This window comes from Vicugna pacos, chromosome 17 (genome assembly GCF_048564905.1).
Source record: "Vicugna pacos chromosome 17, VicPac4, whole genome shotgun sequence".
Classification (NCBI taxonomy): Eukaryota; Metazoa; Chordata; class Mammalia; order Artiodactyla; family Camelidae; genus Vicugna; species Vicugna pacos.
Genome location: NC_133003.1, coordinates 14,542,781 through 14,556,864, shown reverse-complemented (window position 1 = coordinate 14,556,864; position 14,084 = coordinate 14,542,781). Strand labels below are relative to the sequence as shown.

General features: G+C 39.6%; 1 protein-coding gene across 1 annotated transcript in view; it reads left to right on the top strand.

Annotated features, from left to right (window-relative positions):
- Window positions 1-14,084, top strand: part of SCN11A (sodium voltage-gated channel alpha subunit 11) — a 73,022-nt gene that overhangs the window by 41,495 nt on the left and 17,443 nt on the right. Inside the window, exons 17-20 of the mRNA XM_031686803.2 lie at window positions 3,443-3,556; window positions 4,266-4,380; window positions 7,019-7,173; window positions 10,416-10,589. Of these exons, the coding sequence (XP_031542663.2) occupies window positions 3,443-3,556; window positions 4,266-4,380; window positions 7,019-7,173; window positions 10,416-10,589 (558 nt within the window). The remainder of the gene's footprint in view (window positions 1-3,442; window positions 3,557-4,265; window positions 4,381-7,018; window positions 7,174-10,415; window positions 10,590-14,084) is intronic.

Genomic DNA, 14,084 nt, shown 5'->3' with positions numbered 1-14,084 from the left:
CCTATATTTATTGGTATAATCATAGGGGTTTTTTTTCCTCATTTATTTATTTTTAGTAGAATTGAGAGTTGGGGCAATCTTAATTTTTTATTGTATTTATATATGGTATACATATATGTATATAGTCTGTCTATATATATAGATAATAAACCCATATAAATTATACATATAAATATAAATCAATAGAAAATAAATCAAAGGCTACACATAAATACAGAAAATGTAAATTACCAATAGGATATTCAGTCTCACTAATAGTTTCTTGTTTATTTTGAATGTTAAATCAACTATGCTTTCCTTGGATTATCCCTACTCAGTTAAAGTATATTATCCTTTTTATATATATTTGGATTCAATTTATTAATATTTTGTTAATAATTTTGCATCTCTAGGTTTTTCCCTTGTAATGTGTCTGCCTGGATTTGGTATCAGGTTAATATGGACCTCATTAAATGAGTTGAGAAGTCTTCCTCCTCTTCTTTTTCTTTTTCCCCCAGCTTTATTGAGATATAACCACCATAGGACCTTGTGTACGTTTAAAGTGTACAACACAATTTAGTACATATATCTATTACAATATGATTACCACTGTAGCAGCAGCATTAGTAACACCTCCATCATGTCGCATAATTATCATTTCTTTCTTTGTGGTGAGAACATTTAAGGTTCACTATATTAGCAACTTCAAGTATATAATACAGTATTGTTTACAATAATCACAATGCTGTACATTAGATTTCCTGACTTATTCATCTTTTAATTGGAAGTTTGTATTTTTTAACTAACATCTCCCCAATTCCCCCACTTTCCAGCCCCTGGTAACCATGATTCTACTCTCTGTTTTTCCAAATTCTGATATTTTAAGATTCCACATACAAATATCATAAAGTGTTTATCTTTCTCAGTCTGGCTTATTTCACTTGAACATAATGTCCTCAAGGTCCATCCAAATAATGTTACAAACTATAATTGAGATTTAATATTGTTTGGAAAATTCTCAATCATTATTGTTTCCAATATTTGTTCTGTTCTTTTTTTTCTTCTCCTTCTGCTATTCCCATTATAAGTATATTATATCTTTGTAGTTTCCCTACAGGTCTTTGATATTCAGTTCTGTTTTGTTCTGTGTTTTTTCTCTTTGCTTTTCAGTTTTAAAGGTTTCTATTGAGCTGGCCTTGAGTGCAAAGATTCTTTCCTCACAGGTGTCCAGTCTACTAATAACCCTGCTAATGGCATTCATTAGCTCTGTTAGAGTGTTTTTGATCTCTGGCATTTCTTTTTTATTCTTTCTGAGAATTTCTGTCTGTCTGTTTAAATTGCTTGTATATTCTTGCATGCTTACATTATCCAGTAGAGCCTTTAACATTTTAATCATAGTTATTTTAAATTCCTAAAGTGGTAATTCCAACATCTCTGCCATATTGAGTCTAGTTCTGAAGCTTTCTCTGCCTCTTCAAACTGCATTTTTTGCCTTTTGGTATGTTTTTTAATTTTTTCTTCATTGTCAGACTTGATGTACTGGATAGATGGAATGGCTGCAGATAGGCCTTTGGTAATGTATTGGTAAGGTGTGGGGAGAATGGAAGAGTTCTGTAGTCCTATGTTTAGGTTTCAGTCTTTTAGTCACTTGTGCTTCTGGACTGTGAACTCCACAGTGTTGCTCAGTACCCCCCTCCCACCCACTACCTTAGGTGGGACAGAATGGCTAGAGTGACCTGGAGTTGGGTATTTCCCTCCCTCCATGTGGAAACCTAGAGCTGGCTGCAACTGGGTATTTCCATCACCCAGGTCAGGCCCTGATAAAACCCCAGCAGGTTAGGCACTAGTTAACTAGTTTCTTTGGAGGGCAGACCTTGTTAAGAACAGAATGCTCTCCCATTTTTTGAAGCGATTCCTTTTCTACTCCCCTTTACAGAAGCACAAAGGGATTTTTCTCTGATATTCGCTGTGAGAACCTGGTAGAGCTCCAAGAAGTAAAACCCACAAAACTGTGGTGGCCTCCTGAGGGCTGGGTCCCCTGGAGCTTTTTTATCTCTTAGACTTGTGCATACTGAGCCACTGGCAATTTGTCAATAATAGTTCAGGTTTCCCTATCCTGACACTGGTTCCCACAGGTGGTTTTGCTCTTGGGTTTCTGCTCCAGTAAGTTGTGATTCTCTGTACTTGCTTGTCTGTCTTTCCAGTTTGGGGGACAGCAGTTTGCCCTGGATCTCACTTCTCTTATGAATCTAAGATTTGTTGATTTTCCAGTTTTTCCAGCATTTTACTTCTTAAGGTAGAGTGGAGACCTACGTGTCTTCTTACATGTCAGACCAGAAACTGGAAGTCTCTATGGGAAGATTTTAAATTACAAATCCAATCTCTTTATTTGTTATATGGCTATTTAGATTTCCTATTTTTTCTTGAGTCTGTTTTGGTAGTTTTTGTATTTCTAGGAATATGTCCATTTCATTGAAATTATCTAATTTGTTGACATACAGTTATTCATAGTATTTCCTTGAAGTCTTCTTGATTCCTGTAAGGTTGATAGTAATATCCCTTCTTTCATTCCTGATTTTAGTAATTTGATCTTCTCTCATGGTCAGTTTTGTTAGTTTTGTCAACTTTCGTTGATCTTTTAGAATAATCAACTCTTGGTTTTGTTGATTTTGTCTATCTATTTTATTTTAGTAATTTCTCTCATGCTTTCTTCTACTTGCTTTGAGTTTAGTTTTCTCTTCCTTTTCCAGTGACTTAAGATAGAAGTTTAGGCTATTGATTTGAGATGTTTCTTTTATTAAATTATAGCTATTTATAGCTATAAATTTCCCTCTAGGCACTGTTAGCTGCGTTCAACAAATTTTGGCATATTGTATTTTCATTTCCATTTATCTTAAAGTCTTTTCTAATTTCTTTTGTGATTTATTTGACCTGTTGTCTATTTAAGAATATTTTGTTTAATTTCCACATATTTGTGAATTCTTCAAATTTTTGTTGTTGTTGTTCATTTCTAATTTTACTTCATTGTGATCAGAGAACATACTGTGTACAATTTCAGTCCTTTCAGATTTATTGAGGCTCCCTTATGGCCTAGCATGTTGTCTATATTGGAAGTATTTTATGTGCACTTGAGAAGAATGTATATTCTGCTGTTTGGGGTTGAGTGTGAGTGAGGATACAGTAAGTTTCACCTCTTAATTATCTAGTGAATTTGGTACCCAAACCATATTGTTTTGGTTATATTACCTATGAGTAAGTTTTTTTTATCTGTTTTGTATAGCCGTTTTCCCAGAATTATTATATGTTCAGTTTTTCCAGGAGCATTTTTAAAAAGTTAAAAGAAAAAGATTAATAATGTCACAATTTTCATAACAAACAGAAAACCAAAAGGAATTTAAACTTGTTTCCTCTCAAGTGAGATATCCAGGAAGAATATTAATTCTATTCTGGGTTTCTCTGTCAGGCTTATGAACTACATCAGAAGAACAAGGAGTCCACCAGTCCAGGAGCTCAAAGTGTAGAAATTGATGTATTCTCTGAAGATGATCCTTATCTGTCAATACAGAATCCCCGAAAGGTAATTTCCCCAGGGTATTCCCAGAAGAAACATGGCTCATCCATAACCTTCTTTAAGATAGTCGCTATGGGAAAATATCAAGATTTGTGCAGAAAAAACTGCCAGAATTAGATGTTAAGTACAGCTCTAGGCCAGAGTTTCTCAGCCTCTCCACTGTGACATTTGGATAATTCCTTATTGTGGTGGACTATTCTGTGTGTTGAGAGTGACTAGTAGCACCTTGGTCGCTACCCACTAGATGCCCATATTATCCCCCCCCCAATTTTAAAAATTTTAAAAGTGTCTTTAAACATTGTCAAAATGTCCCCTGGAGGTCAAGATTCCTCCTGCAGGAAGACCACTGGTCTAGGCCTATTATTCTGGGAGTTGAGGTAGCTGATAATTTCAGTCTCAGTAAAGTGGCCTCCTCCTCTTCACCTGGCTTCTGTATTTAGGGTTAGTGGATCAGAGGTAGGATTTGGATAGAAGGAAGTTGAGATCTTCATGTGCCTTGCCTTTTATCAGCCAAGCAAGAGCAGTTAGAGAATTCTCTCCTGAACTCAGGGCTGGTCAGAGCATTAGGAAAGGATCTAACAAGAGGGATGCTTTCTAGACAACCCTCATAAGCTAGTTTCATGCCTAAAAAGTCACAAAATGAAGTATTAGGTACTACCATGGTGAGGGAGGGTGTTGGTAAATGATTCCTCCTTTCCTTTGTTCTGCTGTACAGAAGTCTGATGATACCAGTGTCCTCTCAGAATGTAGCACCATTGATCCACAGGATCCTTTCAGGCAGATATCTAACATGGTTTCCAAGAAGGAACCAGAGAGATGTTTGCCCAAAGGTAAGTGGCAGTATTTCTACATTCAGTTAATGGAATATTTGGATGGTATTCTGTTATTCTTTGAAGCTGTATAGTTTTGATAGATACCTTCTTTCTACTTCTCCTGGAGACAATAAAAAGAAAGGCCTCCCCTGGATTATCAGGTCCAGGCAAAAAGGATTTTAGGAAATTCTTGATTCAAGTGGGCTCAACTTATACAGCCCCAAAACCAGGGTAGAAACTCTAGAAATCTTCCCTAGAAAGGCTACTGGCCAATATTGCTGCCACTTTTTGTAGTCCCCAGGACATCAATTGTCAGGATGTACTTGAGGTCACAGACCAGGAGAATTTGACCATAAGTCTGGGGTTGGCTGGAATTCCTACCAGGCCCTCAACTCATCCCTCAAGACTTTTCTCTGGGAGAAGGTGTCCAAGATGGTGATGTAGGAAGACTTTGGGCTCAGCTCCTCCCATGGACACACCAAGTCTATACCTACATATAGATAAGTTTCTCTTGAAAAAGAAGTGTAGGCTGATTGAACAGCTATTACATATAGAAGGACCACATAGAAGCAGGGCAGAAATATGGAGACATGGTATCCATGGAAACACCACCCCCAGTGTAGTGATGTGCAACAGGAAGGGATATTACTAAGGGGCCTGAGTACTGGCTCCCACCTTAGGACACAGCAAAAGATGTCCTAAATGACATCTAGCCTATACTGGAAGGAAATCCATGTACTAACCCTAGAACTTCTGCCAAAAGTTCCACAGAGGGAACTGCTGGAGCCCTCTGTGGGGTCCAAGGTACCAGCAAGAGCCTTTGTTTGCTTCCCCCCAGAACTTCGCCTGGCCCTCACTCCAGCTCTGTGTATGCCACCAAGGAAGCCTTGGGCTCAGCACTCCCCAGGGACTGCCCTTAGCCTAGGCCTGCCCCAGCCTCAGCAGTCCCACCAAGGTGACCTCAGTGCTCCACAGAGACTGACCCCAGCTGAAGCCCACTCTAACCCTAGCTGCTCTGCCTATGTGGCCTTGGGTTGTAGTGCCCCAGGCATGCTCCAGCCCCAGTTGCCCTGCTAAAGCTGTTAGGCATAAGCAGTCTACACAGGGGACACACCCACACAAGTCCACCCCTTCAGGGCCAGGATAGGTAGCTGTTTCACCTCATTCATAGAAGCAAAAACTAAAAGTCAAACAAAATGAGGAGGCAGAAGAATATATTCCAAATGAAAGAACAAAATGAAACCCCAGAAAAAAAACCCTGAAGAAACAGAGGTAAGTAATTTCCCTGATAAAGAGTTCATAGATATGATCATAAGAATTCTCACCAAACTAGGGAGAAAGATGGAGAACTTAATTCCAGGAAGAACTTTAACAAAGACTTAGAAAATGTAGGAAAAATACACTAGAGGGAATTAACAATGGATTAGAGGACACAGAAGAACAGATCAGTGGTCTTGAAGACAGGGCAGTGGAAATCACTCATCAGAACAGCAGAAAGAAGAAAGAATTTTTAAAAATGTGAAGCGTTTAAGGGACCCCTGGGACAACATCAAACGTACTCACATTGGCATTATAGGGGCCTCAGAAGGAGAAGAAAGAAAAGGGGCAGAAATGTCATGTGAAGAAATAATGGCCAAAAACTTCCCTAATCTAGGGAAGAAAACAGACATCCAGGTCCAGGGAGCATAGTGATTCCTAAACAAGATGAACCCAAAGAGATCCACCTCAAGACACATTATAATTAAAATGTCAAAAATTAAAGATAGAGAATCTTAAAAGCAGCTGGAGAAAAACAATCAGTCATATACAAGAGAACCTGGTACAATAAATTCAGACTAGCTTTACAGATGGTTATCCACTACCTTTACTATATGTTTGCCTTTACCAGTCAGGTTTTTCTTCCATAATTTTTTTGTTTCTAGTTATATAGCCTTTTCTTTTTTGTTTAAATAAGTTCTTTGACATTTCTTGTAAGGTTGGTGTAGTGGTGATGAACTCCTTTAGCTTTTGCTTGTCTGAGAAACCCTCTCTCCTTCAATTCTGAATGTTCGCCTGCCAGACAGAGTATTCTTGGTTGTAAGTTTTTTCTTTCAGCATTCTGAATATATTATACCAGTCCCTCTGCTCTGTAAAGTTTCTGCTGAAAACTCACCAATATTCTTATGGAGGTTCTCCCTATAATGCTAATGTTAGTATGCTTGATGTTGTCCCAGGGGTCTCTTAAACACTCCACATTTAAAAAATTCTTTCTTCTTTTTTGCTGTTCTGATTGGGTGATTTCCACTGCTCTGTCTTCCAGACTGCTGTTCTGTTCCTATGCATCCTCTAATCTGCTGTTAATTCCCTCTAGGGCATTTTTAATGTCAATTATTTGTCAGTTATGATTGGTTCTTTTTAATATTTTCTGTAGTTTCTGTGTCTTTGTTGAAGTTTTCATTGAGTCAGACCTGGCACATTATGACTCCTACTCTGCTCTATTGGCCAAATTTTGTCACATGGCTGAGCCCAGATTCCCAGGGTTGAAAAAAGACTCCACTTCTTTAGTTGGAGGATTTGTGAAGTCACGTGGTGTGTACAGGTAGGGGTGTGGAGTTGGGCTATGAGTACAGATTTACTACAGACACTAATGATGATGTGCTGGCCTAATTCCTTGCAGGCCTGAATTGCTGCTTTCCACGCTGTGCTATGGACAAGAGAAAGTCCCCTTGGATCATTTGGTGGAACCTGCGGAAAACCTGCTACCAAATAGTGAAACACAGCTGGTTTGAGAGCTTTATTATCTTTGTGATTCTGCTGAGCAGTGGGGCACTGGTAAATTATCATGTATTTTGGGGGACACTGGGGATCAAGTCAGCTGGGAGGCTTTATTCTGACTTGGCCCCTCATGGGGCTGTGAATGTGGGGAGATCAGGCAGAAGTGGGATCTCTGTTAGTGGATCCACTTAGGCGACAGGATTTTACACAAGTTCTGGAGGCATGCTACAACTGGGAAGTCCCCCAGCCAAAGATGCTATATCTGTGGGAAGCATGACCCACATCAGCACTTTAAAGTGGAGCCTAGCCCTGGACTCCAGATCTGTCCATCATTCCTGGAGGATTTCTAGAAATTTTCACCATATCCTACATGTTTCTTCCTCTAGACAGCAATGTTCTTACTCTCTCTTTTCCTGAAGACCATAGCGCTGCTTTCTAAAAGGTAAAACATTAGATTTGAAGGCTGCAGGGACCAGATTAGGATATAAGTTACCTTGTTATTTTTTACCACTCATGATCCCTTGAGGGGCAGGACAAAGAGATACTGCTTTCTGTGTGTGACAGATCCTTCCAAAACAGGTGTGGTGTGATTTCCAGTGAGGCTTAGAAATAACTGAATCCATCAGCCTTCCTGGCCATATAGTTGTAAACTCCTTTCTGCTCATTCTCCTTACCTTTTGGTCCTTCTTTCCCCTTCTGCACACACACACCCCCACTTTGAACAACAGTATCATCTCTCTTACCACCTACATGTTTCTCTCTCTCTCCCTCCCATTATGTCTTGTGTCTCCTCTTAAAATGGCCATGAGATAAATCTAAATTCCCTTACTATTTTGTCACGTCAAGTGAATAGAATACTGATTCCCCCTTATTGATTTAAAGTCACAGAACATTTCATAAGAAGTTGCTAGCAGGGGCCCTTTTTCTCTCCCTCCTCTTTGGAGATGGCCCTCACTCTGTCTATGGAGTGTGTACCTACTTTTACTTTAACCTGAGCACCCAATTCCCACACCTCTTTTCTTGCCTTTCTCTTGCCTTACACTCTATGTGGTATGTATCTCTCTAAATAAATCTACCTTTACTCAAAAAAAAAATGTTGGTAGCAGGGACAATGAAATTTCTTGCTTCTGTACCCCTGCCTTCCTGGTAAGTGCTTTATACCTTTGTAACTCTAGGTGAAAGGAGATGGGCACATACTGGGGCCCACCAGAGCCTGTGATCAACAGACATCCTCGTTTACCTACTTCTGCAATGTAAATTATTCCTGAAACAAAAAAGCAAATTTCTCTAAAACTATCCCAGAGAACTCCCTTGATTAATTTTTATTGGTAACCCTCAGTCTAGGATTCCCTGTAATCTTCTGGTCATTACATTTCTCTAGCTGTCTACTCTTTCAAGTGATAGGGTTCTTATATTTATTCCACAAATGGTAATTGTTTACCACGCCCTGTACCAGTCAGTGTGAAAGCAGTGGTGTTGTCAAAAGGTCATAGACACATGCCCCATGGCACCCCATGAGAAAGCATATAATCAGAGAAGTAGCAGAGGTCACACAATCCTCCTGGCTCTCATCTGCCTTCAGGTGAGGCAAGCACAGGCTGGGCAGAGTGAGACTGAACACACAGTGTAGAGGGTTTCAAGAGTGGGACCCAGGCCCTGTTTCATTGTACATATTTGTAGAGAAAAGGAGACAAAAAACATCCAGTCCCCTGCCACCAAATGTGGTATATGGACTGGCAGCCCCAGTGCCACCTGGTAGCTTGTTAAAAATGTACAGTCATGGGCCCACCCAGGCCTGCTGAATCAGAACCTGGGTGATTTGGGGCTCATTAGAGTTTGCAAAACTCTGATTTGGGCAACTAGGTAATAACGAGAACTTCCTGGATTAGGAAATAGCCTAGTTATAAGTGTATTATAACTAGTTATAGTGTGGGAGCCTCCAAAGCTCAGTAGCTAACATCAGCTCTTCCACTGAGCAAACTCAGACCTGCTGTGACAGCCTGTTGCTACGTTTCCAAAATGAGAGAGGAAATGAGCTTCCAACACCATTCAGATTTGTCTCTCCTAAAGAGGCGAAAAGACAACGCCTGACCTGAATGAGTTGGGAGGCTAGTAAGGAAGACAGGTGGCGTCTAGGCAGTAATAGCCCGGGGCCATAGTGATACACTCAGAGAAGCAGTGGGGGCCATGGGGCCATGCAGGATGGCGTCTAACCCGTTCCTGTGGAAGGACAGTTTCCTATAGAAGATGTGAGCTAAACTGCAATCTAAAGGCAGGCGAGGAGCCAGTGGGGAAGATTAAGGGTCTTCTTCAGTCAAAAGCCCACTTAGGGGTTGGAAGTGAGACCGTTTTATTCTTTTGCATTATTTTTCCCTAGGGTCATGGGGTTGTGGGACATCCTTAGTCCCTGACAGCAGGGCTGATTTCTTTCTTGCCTTGAGTGTTTGCCCTAACGTCTTGGCAAGTTTAGTGCCCAGGCCCCTTCTCTCCTTTATTTCATCCTCAGTAACACTGTAAATGCCAAAGGGACAGCTTATACCCTAAGTCATATAGACCCTAAGGAACCACACACATGAACACATACACACACTTTGGGTGAGAGAAATGTTTGGATGTAACGTGGAAAAGGGTCTCTCCAAAAGCTAGGATGTCTTATTTTTGTAATCACCCTTAATGAAGGTTTAATTGTCAAAGTAATTTATACTGGGAGCTCTAGCCCAATGCTTCTCAAACTTTTACATATCGTGGTCCATATACAAAATGATCAGATCTGTAGGGAACACTGGGGTAAGTGGATAATGCTGTCTGTGGTGGACGATGATGAGCCTTAGGGTTGGCAGGATCTAGAATGTGGGCTAAGGCATTTGAACTTGACGTTATAAGCAATGGAGGGCCACAGAATAGAGCCACTTAGGTAACTGGGAGGATGAAAGAGAGGGTATATGCCACTGGGAGGTTCTGGAAAAATTTACAAGATATTGTTGGCAAGAGTTGAAAGGATTAGAAAGACCAGAAAGTAGTGTGGTTGTCCATTAGGAAGATTATTATTATTTTTAATTCTAGGGGTTAGTGATGAGAGCCTGGGAAACTATAGTGGCAGCAGAAATCTAGAAATAGGATTTTCATTCTTCTGGTTTTACTTAAAGAATTGTTTCCATTGGAAAAATTCAGCATTAATACTTTTTAAGTAAAACCTCATCACCAAGAGAGATACTAGTTTATTCAAATAAAGAAGAAAAATAAAAAGCAAAGCCAGCAGGGAATTCAACCTGGCCTGTGGCTGTGCCTTATCATTTCAGGTATTTGAAGATATTCACCTTAATAGAAAACCTCAAATCGAAGCATTGCTTCATTGTACTGACAATATTTTCACATACATTTTTATCTTGGAGATGGGTCTGAAATGGGTGGCCTTTGGATTTGGGAAATACTTCACCAGTGCCTGGTGCTGGCTCGATTTCATCATTGTGATTGTAAGTTTACCATCTCTGTGTCTCAGGTAGGCAGTGGGTGGGGGGTGGGAAGGGATCGGGGAGAGGATCATGTGGGAGCTGCTTTTCCTGTGTGCCTCATATGAGTGCCTCTCCAAAATAGTTTTCTTCATATTTATCCATCAGCAGTCCAGCCTTCCCTGTGTCCCATTCCTCATGCTTCATACACTCACCACCCCAACCCTTTCCATGATAGTGCTCATCCACTTCTTTCCGTAAGCACTGCTTATGTCTGATGTACACCTAGAGTAACTTTACATATCCTTGAGTTTTCCTTCTCCTCCCAACTTTTCATTCCCTTTCAAGACTTCTCAAAGCAGGTTAGCAGCCAACAGACTAGACTGGTCTCCATCTTGATTATAAAGCAACAAAGAGATTATTCAAATACATTTTTTTTGCATTTAATCTGTACAACAGTGTTTCAAGTTAAGCAGAGTTATACCTACCATATTACATACACACCTACCATATTACAGACAAGGAAACCTGAAACTCAGAGAGTTAGCAACTTATTTCAGGTGAAATTGGAATTCACACCTCACTCTGTATGACGCTAAGGCCAGTAGTCATCATGGTAGATCGCATTTTCAACTGCTTTCTCTATAGCATGTACTCTGCCATGTGCCTATGCGTTCTCTATTTTAATTATCACAGCCATTTCATATGGTAGGTAAACTAAGTCATAGAGAGGCTAAGAAACATGTTCAAGATTGTCCAGCTAGAAGTGATGGAGATGAGACTCAAACCTAGTAAGCCTCACTCCAAAGCCCTTGATTTGAATATCTATATCCTTTGTGTCCAGGAGCTAATTAGACTTTGTCTGTGCTATTTAAGGAAGTAGATACGACAAGTGCATAGCATAAGCCATGTGGTCAGCACACCACATGGAGAGCCATAATGCTATTGGAGGGCACAAATAGGCCATGTGGTTTAGGCATTTTAGAAAGGTGTCAGTGCCATGGGAGCTCCAACACAAGCATCCCCGTGTTCATTGTGTGGCTCCCTGTCAGTTTCCAAAGTGCTAATTACTGCGCACCCATTGTCTTATTAGATTATAGTGAAAACTCCATAAGGCGATTGACAGATTGGTGTGTCTATTCTAGGGACCTGTGGTTTACTGGCCTAAATTTAGGAGACTGGTCCTCCAGTTCCTTTGTTTGCTCTCTTTCTGTGTAACCTCAAGCAAAGTGCTTAAGGTTTTGACGTAAGTTTCCATGTGAATAAAAATGAGAATGTGGGCTATAAATTACCCAAGTTTGACTAGATACAAAATAGAAAACATAAATCTAACAATAACCATTTAAAATATCAAAACAGTAGCCCGATACTACACTGTCAAAAAGGGCACAGGCCCAGGTGGTTTCACAGACAAGTTTTACCAAACTTCCAAGGAACAGTGTTACAGACTGAATGTTTGTGTCCTCTAGATATTCATATGTTAAAACCTAATCTCCAGTATGTTGGTGTTTGGAGGTGGGCCATTTGATTAAGACAAGAAGGCATTCACAAGCCCTCACAAATGGGGTTAGTGATCTTGTAAGAGACCCCACAGAGCTTCCTCACCCCTTCTGCCATGTGAAGACTTAGCAAGAAGACGGCTTTAGTGAACCAGGAAGCAGGCCCTCAACCAGACACTGCCAGCACCTTGATCTTGGGCTTCCCAGCCTGCAGACTGTGAGAAATGATACTCAGCATAAGTTCATACATCCAGGCTATGGTATTCTGTTATAGCGGCCTGAACTAAGACAAGCTGTTAACTCCAACCTTATTTAAATTGTTACAAAGAACAGAAAAATAGAGGAGGCTTGCGAACTTACATAGTGGGACTAGCAAACCTTGATAATGGTGAATGGAACAAAAATGAGGAGAACAAGAAAAGAAATAGTCTTACAATGATATAGCTTTGTAAATCCCAAAGAAAGCACTCAGTGAGTGTGGTATGCCATTACTGTTGTTAGACTTAGCATCCAACAGACCTAATTCCACCTGAAAGAAGTTGATCCCCTGTGCTCAGGCTTCCTTATCTACAACGTGGTGGTGATGTGTAACACTGCTTAATCCAGAACATTACTGTGCTGATTAAATGAGAGAGAATGTATGCGAATAATCCTTTTATGTTGCTTATTAATTGAGATTGCATAAAATGATCTTTATAATTTTGGAGTAGAACAATGTATGAAACAACCACAAAAACTGTATATATAAGTTCAACTATATTAAAGTGTAAACCTTTGTTTGCCTATTCAGCAGTACTATAATTAGAGTTAAAGACAGGCCAGGCCCTGAAGAGAGTATTTGTCATATACATAACAGATAATTATCATCTACAGTATATAAATACTCCCTACAGATCAACCAGAAAAAGACAACCCAGTGTAAGAATGAGGAGGATGCAAACAGGCAACTCACAGAAACTCGATTTTCTAATAAATGTGTGAAGAACATATGCATACTAGTTATATCACAAGCTAGCACAGAACTGCATATTAAAATGAGAGACTTCTTTTTACTCATCAGATAGACAAAAAATTTTTAATTGGATAATATCTAACACAAGAAGGATTTAGAAAAATGGAATCTCTTATTACTGCTAATTATTGTTATAGTCAGTTTGGGGAAAGTTTTGCACTATTAAGCCAAATTACAAATGAGCCCAATTTGCAATCCTGAAATACCATTTCTAGTTATACATCTAAGGAAAACTCTCATGCGTGTACCCAGGAAAAATGCACATGTCCGTTCAGTTTGCTGTTGTCCATAGTAGCAAAGAAATGGAAATAACTTAGATATTCACCAAAGGGGAATGGAATCATAAAATATGAATGTTTATATACAGTAATATTTCATAACAGTTATAAAGAATATATATCAACATGATAAATCTCAAAAACATAATGCAGAGTGATAAATGCAAGTCAGGTAGAAATAAAACTAGCAGAAGACTTCCCACCCTGAAGAATGTTATAGAGTGGGAAAGAGTGTGGATGTTTTTATATCTGCCTGTCTCATCAATGCCTCACAACTGGAACAGAAACCGGGGGTGAAGTTCCTGATGAAAGGTGTACAGTATCCTTCTAGGAATACTTCTTTCCCACCTGTGGTAACAGTCACTCGGTAAAGTCAGAACTGCTAAGCTTTGCCGTTCTTTACCCTCTGGCTAGGAACAAAGAAGGAGTATTTGGAAAAGCTGCTTAAGTAACTCTCCCAACAGACAATACTGTCACAAACCAAAGAACAAAAAAAGCCTGTTTGGAAAAAAATAATAATAAATAAAAACACTTTGAATTGGTGGTGATTTTTAAAAGTTGATTACAAATTTTTAAATCTGGCTATTCTGTCATATTCACTCAATGTCTCTCAGTTTGCAAATATTTTACTACCACAGTGAGATTGGCAGGATTAGTAGGGAGTATTTTTAGATAATAGTGAACTTTGACATCAGCTTAGTCAGGAATATCAGTAACTCACTTCCTGACC